The 14794-nt window shown below is 31.2% G+C and overlaps 2 protein-coding genes across 2 annotated transcripts; both read left to right on the top strand.

The window, feature by feature from the left end:
• Positions 1-771: 771 nt before the first annotated feature.
• Positions 772-4892, top strand: LOC116104895. The gene is made up of 8 exons (XM_031391334.1): positions 772-1055; positions 1202-1271; positions 2126-2216; positions 2373-2434; positions 3120-3430; positions 3504-3537; positions 3621-3749; positions 4443-4892. Exons 1-8 carry the CDS (start codon positions 1008-1010, stop codon positions 4631-4633), a joined length of 936 nt encoding a protein of 311 aa, XP_031247194.1. The 5' UTR covers positions 772-1007; the 3' UTR covers positions 4634-4892.
• Positions 4893-12500: 7608 nt separating this feature from the next.
• Positions 12501-14254, top strand: LOC116104882 (ubiquitin-conjugating enzyme E2 20-like). Its single transcript, XM_031391322.1, has 6 exons — positions 12501-12823; positions 13100-13127; positions 13457-13684; positions 13788-13851; positions 13945-14004; positions 14156-14254. Exons 1-6 carry the CDS (start codon positions 12705-12707, stop codon positions 14215-14217), a joined length of 561 nt encoding a protein of 186 aa, XP_031247182.1. The 5' UTR covers positions 12501-12704; the 3' UTR covers positions 14218-14254.
• The last annotated feature ends 540 nt before the right edge of the window (positions 14255-14794 follow it).

Below are 14794 nucleotides of genomic sequence, written 5' to 3'. Positions count from 1 at the left end.
ATCAACCACGAAGTCAAACCATATATAAACGCACTTTCATTCAGATTAACAAACACAAACATATTTTAGGGTTTTCTGGGTTTGCACTTCTCTGTGTTAGGGTTGAGATTATTATTCCAGATTGTGGTGAAATCAGTCGAGTGGTTAGGGTGTTTAATCATTCAGGTGAGAGTGTTGTTCTCTCGGGTAAGAGATATTCAGAGAGTATCTTGTAAGGCTGATTGCAGTTGTATTTGGGTAGATCTTGTGAGTGTTGAATCTGTGTAATTTTGATTGTTCTTGATAATAGAAGTGCAATGAGCTCATACCGTTCTTGAGCTCAACGTTGATGTAGCTTATCCATAAAAGGATAAGTGAACCACGGTAAATCATGGCTTGTTTGTGTGTCTGTTTTGTTTCTTGTTTCTTGTTTTTTGGTGTGATTGTTTTGTGTTGGTGTATAGATCAGTATTAAGTTTCTGTTCTAGCAATTATTTTTTTTATTCCTATATAAATTTTTTTCCAATATATTATTAAATACATTCTCAATTCTTTTTAAGGAAAAAAAGTAATATATATTATTTGATGAAGAAATTAGCCACATGAAAGTGGGCTATGGGCCAAGGGGCCCATGGCCCATATGTAACACTAACTGCCCAAGAAAGGCCCATGGACCGTGGTTCCCCAATAAGGGTAGTTTTGCGATTTCTCAAAACTTTGGTGATTTTTTATAATGCTTTAAAAAGTGGTCATTTGTGAGAAAAACCCCAGTGGCAACCACAAGTCCACAACCACAAGTCGAAACCGTGAGAGCGAGCGGAGATCCACTTCTCTGAAATTTGAAATTTCACTTCCCCGCGCTTTCTCGGTTCCCAAACACCGGTAATCGCTTCACTACTTCTTCTTTCGACTTCTTTTGTTAATTCAATTTCTGCATTTCTGTGTTTGATCGCCGAGAAACCCAAGGAAAAACAACAGAAAACTTGATTCAGTGTGAAAATTCGCTTGTTTTGCATTATTTGATGTAGATGGAGTCTTTGTACGCGAAGCTCTTTGAGAAATACGATAAATTGAAGGTATTTTTTTTTTTTTCTCTTTTTCTTTTAATCTTTTGTGTTTCTGTTAATTATCGCCGAGAAATTAAGGAAAAGTGTAGGAAATGAAAGTCCTTGCTGATTTACATTAGAGGAGAGAAGAAGCTGATTTTTTTTTTCTTTTTCAGAAGAAAAAATTCACTGAATTTGAAGAAATTAACAAAGATCAAGAATTGAAGTTTGTAAATTATGTGACTGGTATGTATTTCTTCAGCCTATCTACCCAATTCTCCGAATTATTGAGTTTTTGTTGTCTTGATATGTTATATTGCAAGAACTGAGTGCCATAAATGAAATGGAAATTTTATGTAGCTCGTAGATTTGATTTCTATATTATTTTGCGAATATGTTTGATTATTGGACGCAAGCTGTGAGTTCTATCATCCGAATAATTTAGGTCAAATTCAGTCACTTCTGGGCTGACAATTTTATAATGAAATGTTGACTGATATTGTAACATATATAAAGATCTGAAGTTACTGTGCTTTCACAAGAAACCCTGTTCAATTTTGTTTTCTTCTCTTTTGTTCTTGAGGCTTGATTTATGGTGGACATGAAGAATCCTTTTTCAGCATGTTTGCATCTTTGAGGTTTTTTTTAGATCATAAGGCATATTGCCATTGCCTTAAAATGGAACTTCTGGATATTTCAATTAGTGTTGATTCGACCATAAGCATTTATCAACAGCTCATTGTCTGTTGTCATCTTTGTAAGCATGATGACCATACTCTTAGTGTTTGTTCCTCTTGTATAAGTCTTTGCAGATGAAGGAAAATAAATTTGTAACAAAGTTTTTTGTGTCACTGCCAATATGATTCGAACTATTAAGGTCAAACTGGGATATTATTTGGGTCCGTTTAATTTCAAGAATCAAAAAAAGATAAATTTTCTATTTTATAACATGTCATCTCTGTATAAAACCTATGAAGTGTTTTTCAAATGTAGTGGTTTTTCTTTTTTATATCTATTTTACCTTGTTCACTAGAATTATAGATCAAATTCAAAATTTAAAAATTCCTCAGTATTTTACTGTTTAATTCATTTCATTGCAGCTGCAGAAGAGTTGATAGAATACTTGAGAAATGATAATGAGCAGCTACGTGCTCAAGTTAACAACTTGAGAACTGAATTGGACACCATCAGGCATGGCTTCTAAAGCTTTCTTTTCTTCTTTCTTTTTTCTTAGTTCTATTTGTTGCTGTTCCTTCTTCTTCATTTATTCTTCTCTCATATTGTTTTTCTGTTTTGATAAAGGGGCTTAAATAACAGAACTCTGCAACATATTTACTTTCATTGCAGGTGCACGAACAATGAACAAGTTGTTGAGTACCAAAAACTTTTAATGGAAGAGAACCAAAAGAGTAAGAAAAAATGAGTTAGTTTGATAGATTTCTTTGGTTAACTCTTCATGTAGTGGCAAAATTTTGCACCTTGAGTACCCTGGTCTCATTCCATCTGGACACATTAGATTTATATGGAAAACATCTCATGCTTATGAATGAAATAGAATTGATTCTGTGTAAGAAGGTTTGTGTGATGCCCAAGGTTTTTGATAATCATTGTTATAAGATATTGCTTACTATGACATTTCAAGTTGATTAATTTCTGTAAAAGGTTCTGCTTTAGGAACTTTTTATACTTGCATTTGTATGTGAATCATACAAAAGATGTAGCTGACAGATACCAGCTAGTTATGTTGGTTAAAACATTCAAATTAATAACTACTGAATGTGTTCACTTTTTTAAAGTATTGGATGGATTCTATGTGTACTTCAAATTGCTGCTACATGTTTGAGCTCTTTATTTGGTTTTGCCTTCGAGATTAAATTTTTAGAGACTCATATCTAAACGGCTTTCTTGATACCCAAGCCTTTTTTGATACTTCTATGGTTCATGTCTAAGTATTGTGACTGATTTGCACGAAAGTGATTGATCAAAGTATTCAAAAGCTTACTATTTGTAGTATATGTTTGAATATTATTTGGCAACTTTCTGGCCAAGTAGTCAAATCATGTTCACTGTTGAGGATCTCAAAATTTGTGGCAGATAAAGCTCTGTCTGAAGAAGTTGAGAGGCTCCAAAAGTTTTATCAAGAGAGAATTTCTTCATGCTCAAAGGATGACAAAAATGATAACATGCAGCTGAATACTCCTAAAGGTGCCCAAACTGTATCTGGAAAGTTGCCTACTGGCTCCTCCAAAAGAATGAAAAGAAAGCGTAGCAGTGAAATTAGGACTGAGAGAGAAGGTACAGTTATGCCTAGTTGCAGTGGCCAAGATGATGCCATTGCAGGAGAATCAATGAAGGATTTATCAAAAGAAACTGTGTCCAGTGGAGGTTTTGTATATGATCGGCTGGTATGCTTATAGCCCTATGCCTTTTGCGCTGAAATAATTAGTTCCCTCTCTGACTATTTTATTGTAATTCCAGCCAGAATGTTGCAAAAGAACTATTGACAGATCAGGTAGACTTTAGAAATTTTACTTACACATGAATACATGATGTTATTGCTTGAATTGTTTGTATTAACTTTTTGTCTTTTTTAAGGTGATGTAAATGACAGTGGTTGTCCTAACTGTCTGTTTCAAGCTCTCGTTGAGTACCTAGTCGGCATGAAAGTATCTGCACTTTCTCAAACTGATGGAATATGCATTTCAGCTCTGCATCAATCAAGTGGTAATTCTTAATTCTGGAATTCTTTCTATTTACTTGAGTCTGTTTTTTTTCTTTTCTTTTTTCTCCATTGCACTCCTGCTTGATTGTTTTTCCACCATGTCTAAATGTTATTTGATTTATGTATTTTTGTTTATTATCCAAATTGGTAAAAGATCTAATTGGATTAAAGGAAATATACACGAGTAGGAAGATAGAACTCACTAGAAAATCATGAAGAATTCCAGAAATGTTGAAATTTCACATCAAATCTAAAGTGAATGCTCTCTTACAGCTAATATTTGATCAGAAGGCTATATTTTGATGGTGTGTCGTACTAATTAATAGCATCCAATCCGAGAGATGGAATATGGGATGCATTCTATTTTGAATAAACCAAATCTGCTTTTAGGATACAGATGGAGGAAAAGGATTCTAGTTATTAGACAAAATATCGAGACATTTTCTTTCCTAATGAGAGACCAGCTTCATGCTTACATGGGTTGTCAGATCTTTGTAATTGTAGGTCATGGGATGCATGCACGTACAAATGTATGCTTAATTGATACTTCTGTATTTGACACTAAATCTCAGTCTTCTGCAGGTTTTCTGTGTAGTTGTGTTTCAGTCAAATTTTGACCCAAAAAAATCATGCACTCATTGAGATTACATTACAGGGGTTGAACTGACACTATTGTTTTGTCGTGTCCATAACAGGTTACTCATTCAGTCTAACATGGGTAGAAAATGCAGCCGGGAAGGAATCAGAGCTGCTCTACCGTGTAGTATCTCTCGGAACATTTGAGAGAGTAGCGCCCGAGTGGATGAGGGAGGTCCTAATGTTCAGTATGAGCATGTGTCCGATATTTTTCGAGAGGATAGCACGTGTGATCAAGCTACATAACTAAGAGTTCTCCCTTTCTGACTGTTGTGATCAAGCTAAGATTTCTTGCTGTTTTCTGATTTAAAATTTCTCTTCAAATTGACAACTGCTGAGTTGTGACGAGCTGCTTTTGATAGGCTCTTGTATATCTTGTTTTAGGCAGACATTGAAACCTTCCAATCAATGTCTACTTGCTCGATTAGCGTCTTCACTTGTGAATCTGAAAACACGGTATGTAATTAAATTGTTTAGGGTTTGTTGGTATGGTGTTTGATACTTAAACTCCTGCAAATTTTAGACTTTAAAATTCTAATTTTATTTTGTTTGTTTATGAATTTTTTGGATAATTTTTGTGGTAGAATTATTTAACTTTCAATATAAGTTTCATATTAGAAAATATTATTTTGATTAATCTATTCTAATAAATACTTTATATATAGTGTTTTACTTTTAATATATATATATATGTGTGTGTGTGTGTGTGACTGTGTATTAATCTAATGGAGTGATCCAAAGTTTTCTATTAAAAAAAATAACCTAAAGCTATCCCATCCCATTTTTTAGAGTGGATAATAGAGCGGATTTGGATATTCATTAAAAAGGTAGACGTGAGCATAGGCACGAACATCTTGTCTTTTAACTTTTCAAACTCTAATATAAAAAAGTAAAAAATATGTTTGTTTTAATATTGATTATTTAATTCAAAATTTAATCTTATTCTATTTAACTTAAAATATTTAACAATTATTTTTTTTAATAAAAGTTTATAAATTAATAAAAATAGTCTCACTTACCTAAGCAATAGTCACCTGCCAGTAACCATCGTCAGTCATCATCGTTGCCACTGTTGGCTGTCGACATTGGAACGACACACAATCGATTGGATCCAGTAGATTTGTCCATTTTTTAACTTGATTTTTCGAGTACTCTAAATCGGTTTTGCTCGAAAAATCGGGTACTTGATAACCGAACCACTTTTTAGGATCCTCGATTTTTTTGGTATTCGAATATTTGGGTCAATTTTCGCTTACCCGATTTATGACCCGAATTTGTATAACCTTCCTTAAATTTTTATTTTTTATATTGTAGATACAATTCTCTCCATATACTACATCAACTTTTAATTTAATACCTTAAATATCTAGGATTTCAAATCTGACTTGGATGGAAAAGTTGATTAGCATCTCTAACCATTTTGCTAAAAATCAATTCTCTTCTTGACATCTACATTATACACAACTTATTATAATTAAAAGTAAAACCAAAATTATGAAACTTGTATACAGGAAGAGGAAAAATCAAATATTAAATAAGCCAACATAAATCAATCAACAAGATCTCAAAATTCAACACTATTAAAGATCAACTAAACAACTACCACAAAATTAGAAAATAAACAAAAATCCTCTCCGAGTTTAATCAACCGAACCCAAAATATATATATATAAAATAAAAAAAAAAAGCACTAACTCAAATCTTTACATCATAACTAAAAACTTAAAACAACATAAGAATAGTAATGAACAAAACCAAAACTTGAATCAAAGACTGACAAATGAAGAAGCCAAGAAGTGAAGAAGATGTCTGACGTGATGGACAAAAGTGAGAGGAAGATTTGAAGATGAAATCAAGAAGATGCAAATTGCAATTGGAGCGGAGAATTGGAGAGAAATGTGCGGGTTACTGGGTTAGACTTTTAGAGCAAATACAATTTGGGGCTTTGCCTCTTGAAAGTTCAAAGGAGTTAAAAGAAAAATGAGTTTTTAAAAAAAAAAAAAAAAAAACCGGGTTATTTTTTTATTTTTTTAATGAAACCAGGTTTCGGGTATTCAGTTCTCTTAAAATATATACTCGATACCTGAACCAAAAATTTAGGTATCGCATAATAATTATCCAAAACCGACCTGAATTTTCGGGTACCCAAAAAATCGAGTTCAATTATTGTGTTTCTTATGGTTAACGGTTTTTGTTTGCATACCCCTAAAACATATTCTCAAATTTTTATCATATTTGATTAAATCTTATTATACATATTCAAAATAGAATATTATTAATAATATTATATATATATATATATATATATATATATATATATATAATATTATATATTACCAACCAGGCCTTAGTATCCAACTCAACCCGATCCATTGACATCTCTACGTGAAATATATTATGTCATTGTATTTAAAAGATTATTGAAAGACCTGTCCCGAATTTCAACGTAATTAAGTGCTTTAACCGATCACAATATATAATAATAATAATAATAAATGTATTTAGCATTTTACAACTATAGTAATATATTAATGAATAATAATAAAATGCTAAATATATCAATAAATATCTATTCTTTAATTGAAATTAATATAATATTTTCATTTTACTTAAGAATTTTTTAATCAACTCAAGATGGATTTGTCATTGTAGCCTGGATTATTAAACCTATATTCCTTTAGCATATATTACATAAGTTTAATTTCTTACTTCAAAAATAAATTATTCTCATGTATCACACTTACTTATTCAAACTAATAATAAAAGATTAATTAGGACATAAGCTCGAGTCTAATTAAGTTGTAATATAGATTACCGATCAAAAGGTTATATCACACCAATAATTCAACCCATTTTTTAGAGTGGATTTGGATATTCATTAAAAAGGTAGACATGAGCATAGGCACGAATATCTTGCCTCCTGTTTGTTTAACTTTTCAAACTTTAATCCAAAAAAGTGAAAAATGTGTTTGTTTTAATATTGATTAATCAATTCAAAATTCAATATTATTATATTCTATTCAAAACATTTAACAATTATTTTTTTCAATAAAAATTTATAAATTAACAAAAATAGCTCTACCAACTCAAGCAACAATCACTCGCCAGTAACTACCGCTAGTCATCATCGTTGCCACCATCAGCTGTCGACATTAGAACGACACACAATCGATCAAATCTAGTCGATCTGTCTGTTTTCAAACTCGATTTTTCAGGTACCCGAACTGGTTTTGCCCGAAAAACCAGGTACCCCTCCAAGGGTACTCAATAACCGAACCGCTTTTTAAGACCCCGGTTTTCCGAGTACTCGAATATTCGGGTCGGTTTTTGCTTACCCAATTTATGACCCAAATTTGCATAACCTTTCTTGAATTTTTATTTTTTAGATTGCAATTTGTAGATACAATTCCTTCTATATACTACATCAACTTTTAATTTAATACCTTAAATGCTTAAGATTTCAAATCTGACTTGGATGGAAAAGTTGATTAACCGTTTTGCTAAAAATTAATTCTCTTCTTGACATCTACATTCTACACAACTTATTATAATTAAAAGTAAAACCAAAATCATGAAACTTGTATATAGAAGAGGAAAAATCAAATATTAAATAAGCCAACATAAATCAATAAACAAGATCTCAAAATTCAACACTATTAAAGATCAACTAAACAACTACCACAAAATTAAAAAATAAACAAAAATCCTCTCCAGATTTAATCAATCGAACCCAAAATATATATATAAAGACCGACTCAAATCTTTACGTCATAGCTAGAAACTTAAAACTACATAAGAATAGTAATGAATAAAACCAAAACTTGAATCAAAAGACTGACGAATGAAGAAGCCAAGAAGTGAAGAAGATGTCTGCCGTGATGGACAAAAGTGAGAGGGAGAACTCAAAAATGAAGAAGCCAAGAAGATGTCTAACGTGATGGACAAAGATGAAATCAAGAAGATGCAAATTGCAATTGGAGTGGAGAATTGGAGAGAAATGTGCAGGTTACTGGGTTAGCTTTTAGAGCAAATACAATTAGGGGCTTTCGCCTCTTGAATACGGATGGGCACGGGCCGGGGACCCTTGTCTCCGGCCCCAGCCCGAATGCCCAAGGGGATTCCCGATCCCGACCCGAAGCCCATTCAGGGAATCCCCGAAAAAGCCCGTTCCCCAAACGAGATTCCCCGAATTCCCTGTTTGGGGGTTTTCTGTCTTTTTGTATCTTTTTTAGTTTTATTATCCTTTTCTCCAAATTATATATACCAACCAAAAAAAAAAAAAATTAAATATATAATATATATATTAAACATAAAGACCATATCATCAAAAAAAAATTAAATCTATAATGTACATATTAAATATAAAAACTATCATATTAAATTAATAATATATTATAATATGACAAATCTATAATCAAAAGATTCAAAACATGACAGTATCAAGATTGAAAACATGAGCTGCCAAAAAAACTCATCCCACAATTATACATATTAGTATTTTTTTGTTAAAATGCCCACCCTCAACAAGTGTTGGATCCACCCCTGATTAATAATTATAATGAATCCAAATATCAAAATGATAATTATAATACATTATATATATATATATATATATTCGGATTATTTTATATATATATATATATATATAATAATATATATACTATACACACAAATACATATTAACATTATAATATTATGTTATTGTATTAAGTAATAAGTATTAACATATATAATATCTCTTTACTATATAAGTAGTAAATATTATATATTATACATATATATTATAATAAATTAAATAAATAAACTACCATATATATAATAAATTATAAAATAGTTATCACAATATAACAAGGCAATTAGGTAATAAAATTGAAATAATGATTCAACGAGGGCAAAAAAAAAATTATAATGATTTATGACATAATCAATCACAAAACAACAAATAAATATTATATATATATATTATGTATAACGTAAGATTATAGATAATAACATATTAGATAAATTTAATGTACAATATATAATGTTATATATATTATACTTATGTAGTATATACCATATATAATATCAATGTATAATATCATGTATAATATATAGTGTATAATATATAACGTCGAATGTATAACTTTTGTTTCATAGCATTAACAAATATATATTACAAATATTTATAATGATATATATATTTTATATTTAATCTAGTTTTATTTATTATCTATTTGTAATAGTTTCATAAAATACTTACATAATTAATTTGTCATTGTATAAGTATAATTGATTTCATATATTAAAATTATTATAGGTATATATGATTGATTTTCAAATATTAAAATTAATATAGGTATATATGATTGATTTTTAATTATTAAAATTAAATATATATAAATATAAAGGGCCGAACCAGGCAAGACCGATCCCGTCCCGAATTCGGGGCTAATTTGGCTCGATCCCACCCAAAGCACGAACGTTTCGAGAAAAATCCTCCTCGTTCGGGCCGAGGCGGTGCGGGTCCCTGCGGTGCTGGGCTTTGTGCCCATCCTACTCTTGAAAGTTGAAAGGAATTAAAGGAAAATGAGTTTTAATAAAAAAAACCTAGTTTTTTATTTATTTATTTTTTTTTAATGAAACGGGTTTCAAGTACCTGGTTCCTTAAAATATATACTGATATCCGAATCAAAAATTAGGGTATCGCATAATAACTACCCGAAACTTACTCAAATTTTCGAGTACTTGAAAAATCAAGTTCGGTTTGCGTATTGGTTCGGTTAACTGCTATTTTTTTTTTTTTTTTTTGCATACCCTTAAAACATATTCTCAAAATCTTATCATATTTGATTAAATTTCATATTATTCCTTTCAGAATATAATATTATTTTAAAAAAAAAAAAAAAAAGTATACCAAACAGCCCTTAGTATCCAACTCAACCCGTTCCATTAACATCTTCTATGTGAAATATAATTATGTCATTGTATTTAAAAAAGATTATTGAAATACCTTCCCGAATTTCAACATAATTAAGTGTTTTAAACGATTACAATATATAATAATAATAATAATAATAATAATAATAATAAATAATGTATTTAGCATTTTACAACTATAGTAATATATTAATGAATAATAATAAGATGCTAAACATATCAATAAATATATATTCATTAATTGAAATTAATATAACATTTTCATTTTACTTAAGAATTTTTTAATCAACTCAAGATGGATTTGTCATTATAGCCTGGATTATTAAACCTATATTCCTTTAGCATATATTACATAAGCTTAATTTCTTACTTCAAAAATAAATTATTTTCATGTTATAGTTAGTAAATACGCGTTTTATACGTGAATTATACGACCAACCGTATAATTAGCATATAAAACACGTATTTATGCACTTTTTAAATGACTACTTAATTATTCGCGAATTATTGGAGCATCCGTATAATTCGCGTATAATTCGCGAATTATTGCAAAAGCAAAAAAAAATTGATTGAAACGACGTCGTTTTGGTGGGGGAAGAAGAAATCGTAAGGGAAGAGATTATTCACGAATTAACACCCATCTCACGCGTCCCCACTTCCAGCGTAGCCCCTCACCGAGAACAACCCCCAGTGATTTTCATCCTCACTATTGAATTTCAGGATTTCTTTCATACTTTTTTTCATTTGTTGATTCTGATTTCGGTGGCTGGTGATTTTAGTTTAAAGTGTTATTTTGGAAAGGAAGGTAGGTTGGGTGGCCACTGTGGATTCGCTGGAAGGTGGAGGCGCTGGGAAGGAAGGGGTGAGGGTCCATGAGGTGGTTGGGCTTTGCGGAAGCGGGAAGGGCTGATGACGGTTTGCTGCCTTGCGGCAGCTGTGTGGTGTGAGACAGTGAGACTGAGTCGGTGGGTGCTGGACTGCTGATGAAGAATAAGCGGTGGCGTTTTATCCAGAAAAATCATTTTATGAAATTATTTTATTTATTGATTAATCTTATATTTCAGGTTGCATTAATACTAATCTTTTATATTTTCATCCTCGATTTAATATAATTTAATGGATTAATGGGAAGTTAAAATTGGTTGCATTTAATATCAAACTTATCAAGTTTCAAATTAGTAAAGAATAATGGTTAAATATTGTGTTTGAGTCTGGAGACTATAATTTGAATATTAGTTATATATTGTATATTTGTATTATTAGTTAATTGAATACTTTGCATTTGAAATGCTATATTGATTTTAACTAGGTAATCCATAAAAGTGTTAAAACTAAAATTGATATTGTCGTATTTTTCAAAACATATTATCGACAATTGACCGTATTAAACCCGTATATACCTGTATCGTATTTTTCCTGTATCTGACCGAATTTTTATAAACGTATTTTTTATTGTTTACCGTATTATACCCGTAAAATTCTTGTATCATTTTTTTGCCGTACCCGTACTTATTAACTAGGCATGTATCACACTTACTTATTCAAACTAATAATAAAAGATTAATTACGATATAAACTCGAGTCTAATTAAGCTGTAAAATAGATTACCGATCAAAAGGTTATATCACATCAATAATTCAACCCATTTTTAGTATTATTTTAAGAGCTAAAGACATAAACTTCTCTAGATACTATAACAAAAAAAAAAAAATTGTCATTAATGAATTATTAGTAGTTATTAGTATATATTACTAAATTATCCGTTTATTTTAATATTTAAAATTTGACGGCATGAGAGTTTTTATTATTTCCAATACTTTAATAGATTTTATTTTTATTTTATCCTACCTCATGAAAATTAATTCATTAACTCATACGATCTTATCTTAAAAATAAGATCTCAAATCAGATTGCGAACCAATAAAATAACCATTTTTCCAGTTAATAATATTTTAAAATTCCATCCTATGTGGCAAAGGCGCTCTTTTTAAGTACCAAACTCTAAGAAAGCAAGGTGCGCATGTTAGCGAAAGGCAGGCAACGTAAACACCCATGAAAACTAGCCGTTGCATTACCCAAAGAAAGCACGAATCTACGCCGCCCTCGCAACGTTCATATTATTTTAAAAAACTCCACAAAAACGACGGCGTTTAGCCTCTCCCTCATTGTTTTAAACCAAACCCACAAGCCTCCGCTCCTCACTCCTCTCTCTCTCTCTCTCTAAAACGCTCCCCTCAGACGAAGAAGAGAAGAAGTAAAAAAACTCCACTTCTTCTTCTTCTCGTTTTTTCCCCTCTCTGAAAGAATAGTTCAAAGCTTTCTCTTGTTGTTTTTCTGGGTTCTTTAGATTTTGCTGTTTGGATAAAGAATTGATCAAACAAAAGAAGAAAGAAAACGAAGTTATGGCTACTGTTAATGGGTACCAAAGCAACACTCCAGTGGCCTCTCCGACCACCACAACGGCTACTAAGCAATCTGTTAATCCGGTCAAGACCGTTGATAGTCAATCTGTGCTTAAAAGGTAATGTTTTATTTATTACATTATTTTTTTTTTAATTTTTTAGTGTTTGTTTTTGTGAATTTAATGTGGGTTTGTGAGGTGTTTTGTTTAATCTCTGTCGGTTTATTTTTTCTTGATTTATGGGGCTTTCTTTTTCTTTTTTACTTCCTTTTCAAAGGTGAATCTTTGAGTTCTTGAATTGGGTTTTTAAGTTGATTTGATTGCTTATTTCTAGAAGTTTTTTAGGATTTTTGGGATTTTCTAACTGTTCTTTTTCTTTTATGTTTGATTGAACAGATTGCAGTCTGAACTGATGGCCTTAATGGTAAGAGACTGATCTATAATGTTCTTTTTCTTTTTACTTCCTAATTTTCTGTTTGGATGGGAAGAAAATTAAGAACCCAGAAACGGAAAGTTAGCGTTTTCGCTAAGAAAAACAACTGTATTAAAATTTTAAGTTGCTTACAAGTGAATTTATGCCCGAATCTGTGATCTATTTTCTTGTTATTTTACCTAAATTTCTGTTTGCTTTCTGAGAAAATTTATAACCAAGAAGAGGAAAGTTACTGTTTTCACCAAGAGTAATGATCATATTTCAAGGCTTAAAGGATTAAAGTTCGAAGTTTCCTATAAGTGAATTCAATATAATTTCAGATGAGTGGAGATTCTGGGATATCTGCATTCCCTGAAGAGGACAACATATTCTCCTGGAAAGGTACAATCCATGGAAGCAAAGACACAGTTTTTGAAGGCACAGAGTACAAGCTATCCCTTTATTTCCCAAACGATTATCCATTCAAGCCTCCCAAGGTGAAGTTTGAAACCGGTTGCTTCCATCCCAATGTTGATGTCTATGGCAATATTTGCTTGGACATTCTCCAGGTAACCTTCCTCATTCTGCACAAGTTGTATCCTCTAAATGCATTTATCTCTATATGGTTTTCATATCATCTGAACCCGGTTTCGTTTGGTTTAAAATTTACAGGATAAATGGTCATCTGCTTATGATGTGAGAACAATTCTGATATCTATCCAGAGCTTGCTTGGAGGTATGCAAATAATCTTTTCTGAATTTGGGTGATTCTGACATCTTGTTTTGTGAATTATTCTTATGGTTTCTACTTTTTTTACGTTATCTTCAGAACCAAACATCAGCTCTCCTCTAAACAGTCAAGCAGCTCAGCTATGGTGCAATCAAGAAGGTATGCATAGATCGATGAAACTACTTATGTTGGTCACTTTCTTGTTTATTCTGAGCGTTTAATGTTGATTCATCCTACAGGACGGTACACGAAATATTAAACCCATTTGTTGAAGTTTGTCTGATTAATTTTCTTGCTGTGAATTTTGCAGAATATAGGAAGATGGTTGAGAAATTGTACAAGCCTCCAAGTGCAAGAATTGAAGGAGTGTGAAGTTTGATTGTTAAAAAAAAAAAAAAAAAAAAAAAAACTCCTTTTTGTTTTCTTGTATTAGGGAGAGAACCAAAAGTGTATCTTTGTTGAGTGTGCTTTGATTATTCTTTCTTTACTTCAGAAGTGTAGCTGTCTCTTTACAGATTAAAGGGATGTTTATCAATGAATGAATTCATTTTTTTTACTTGAAAATAAATTGAGGCTCTTTATTCTTTGCCTTTATATCTCAATTTTGTTGCTTGATTGAGTGGTTTGAAGTAGAGTTTCTCCACCTTTTAAAGACAAGTTTCCGGAACCCAGCAACACTTGTTTTGAGCATCACAAAGGAAATTCTCAAGCGATTTTAGGCCCTCCAGTATGTACAAAAGAAGCAACCTGTTTTGTGCTGTGATTTCCAATAAAGAAAGCACTTATTAACTTGTCAAAAATTTTTAGGAAATTTTTTAGCTCAAGAAATTGTTAAAGAATTTAAATGATGCATTCATAATCTAATATCATTATATTTAGGACCAGTAGAATTGGAATCCTAATGTTCCAAGATAATTCACAAATGTGGTGGCTGGCTCTAAGGTGATTC

The sequence above is a fragment of the Pistacia vera genome, unplaced genomic scaffold (assembly GCF_008641045.1).
Source record: "Pistacia vera cultivar Batoury unplaced genomic scaffold, PisVer_v2 Contig487, whole genome shotgun sequence".
NCBI lineage: Eukaryota > Viridiplantae > Streptophyta > Magnoliopsida > Sapindales > Anacardiaceae > Pistacia > Pistacia vera.
Note: the sequence above shows the minus strand (reverse complement) of the source record. Positions and strands in the feature narration are given on the sequence as shown.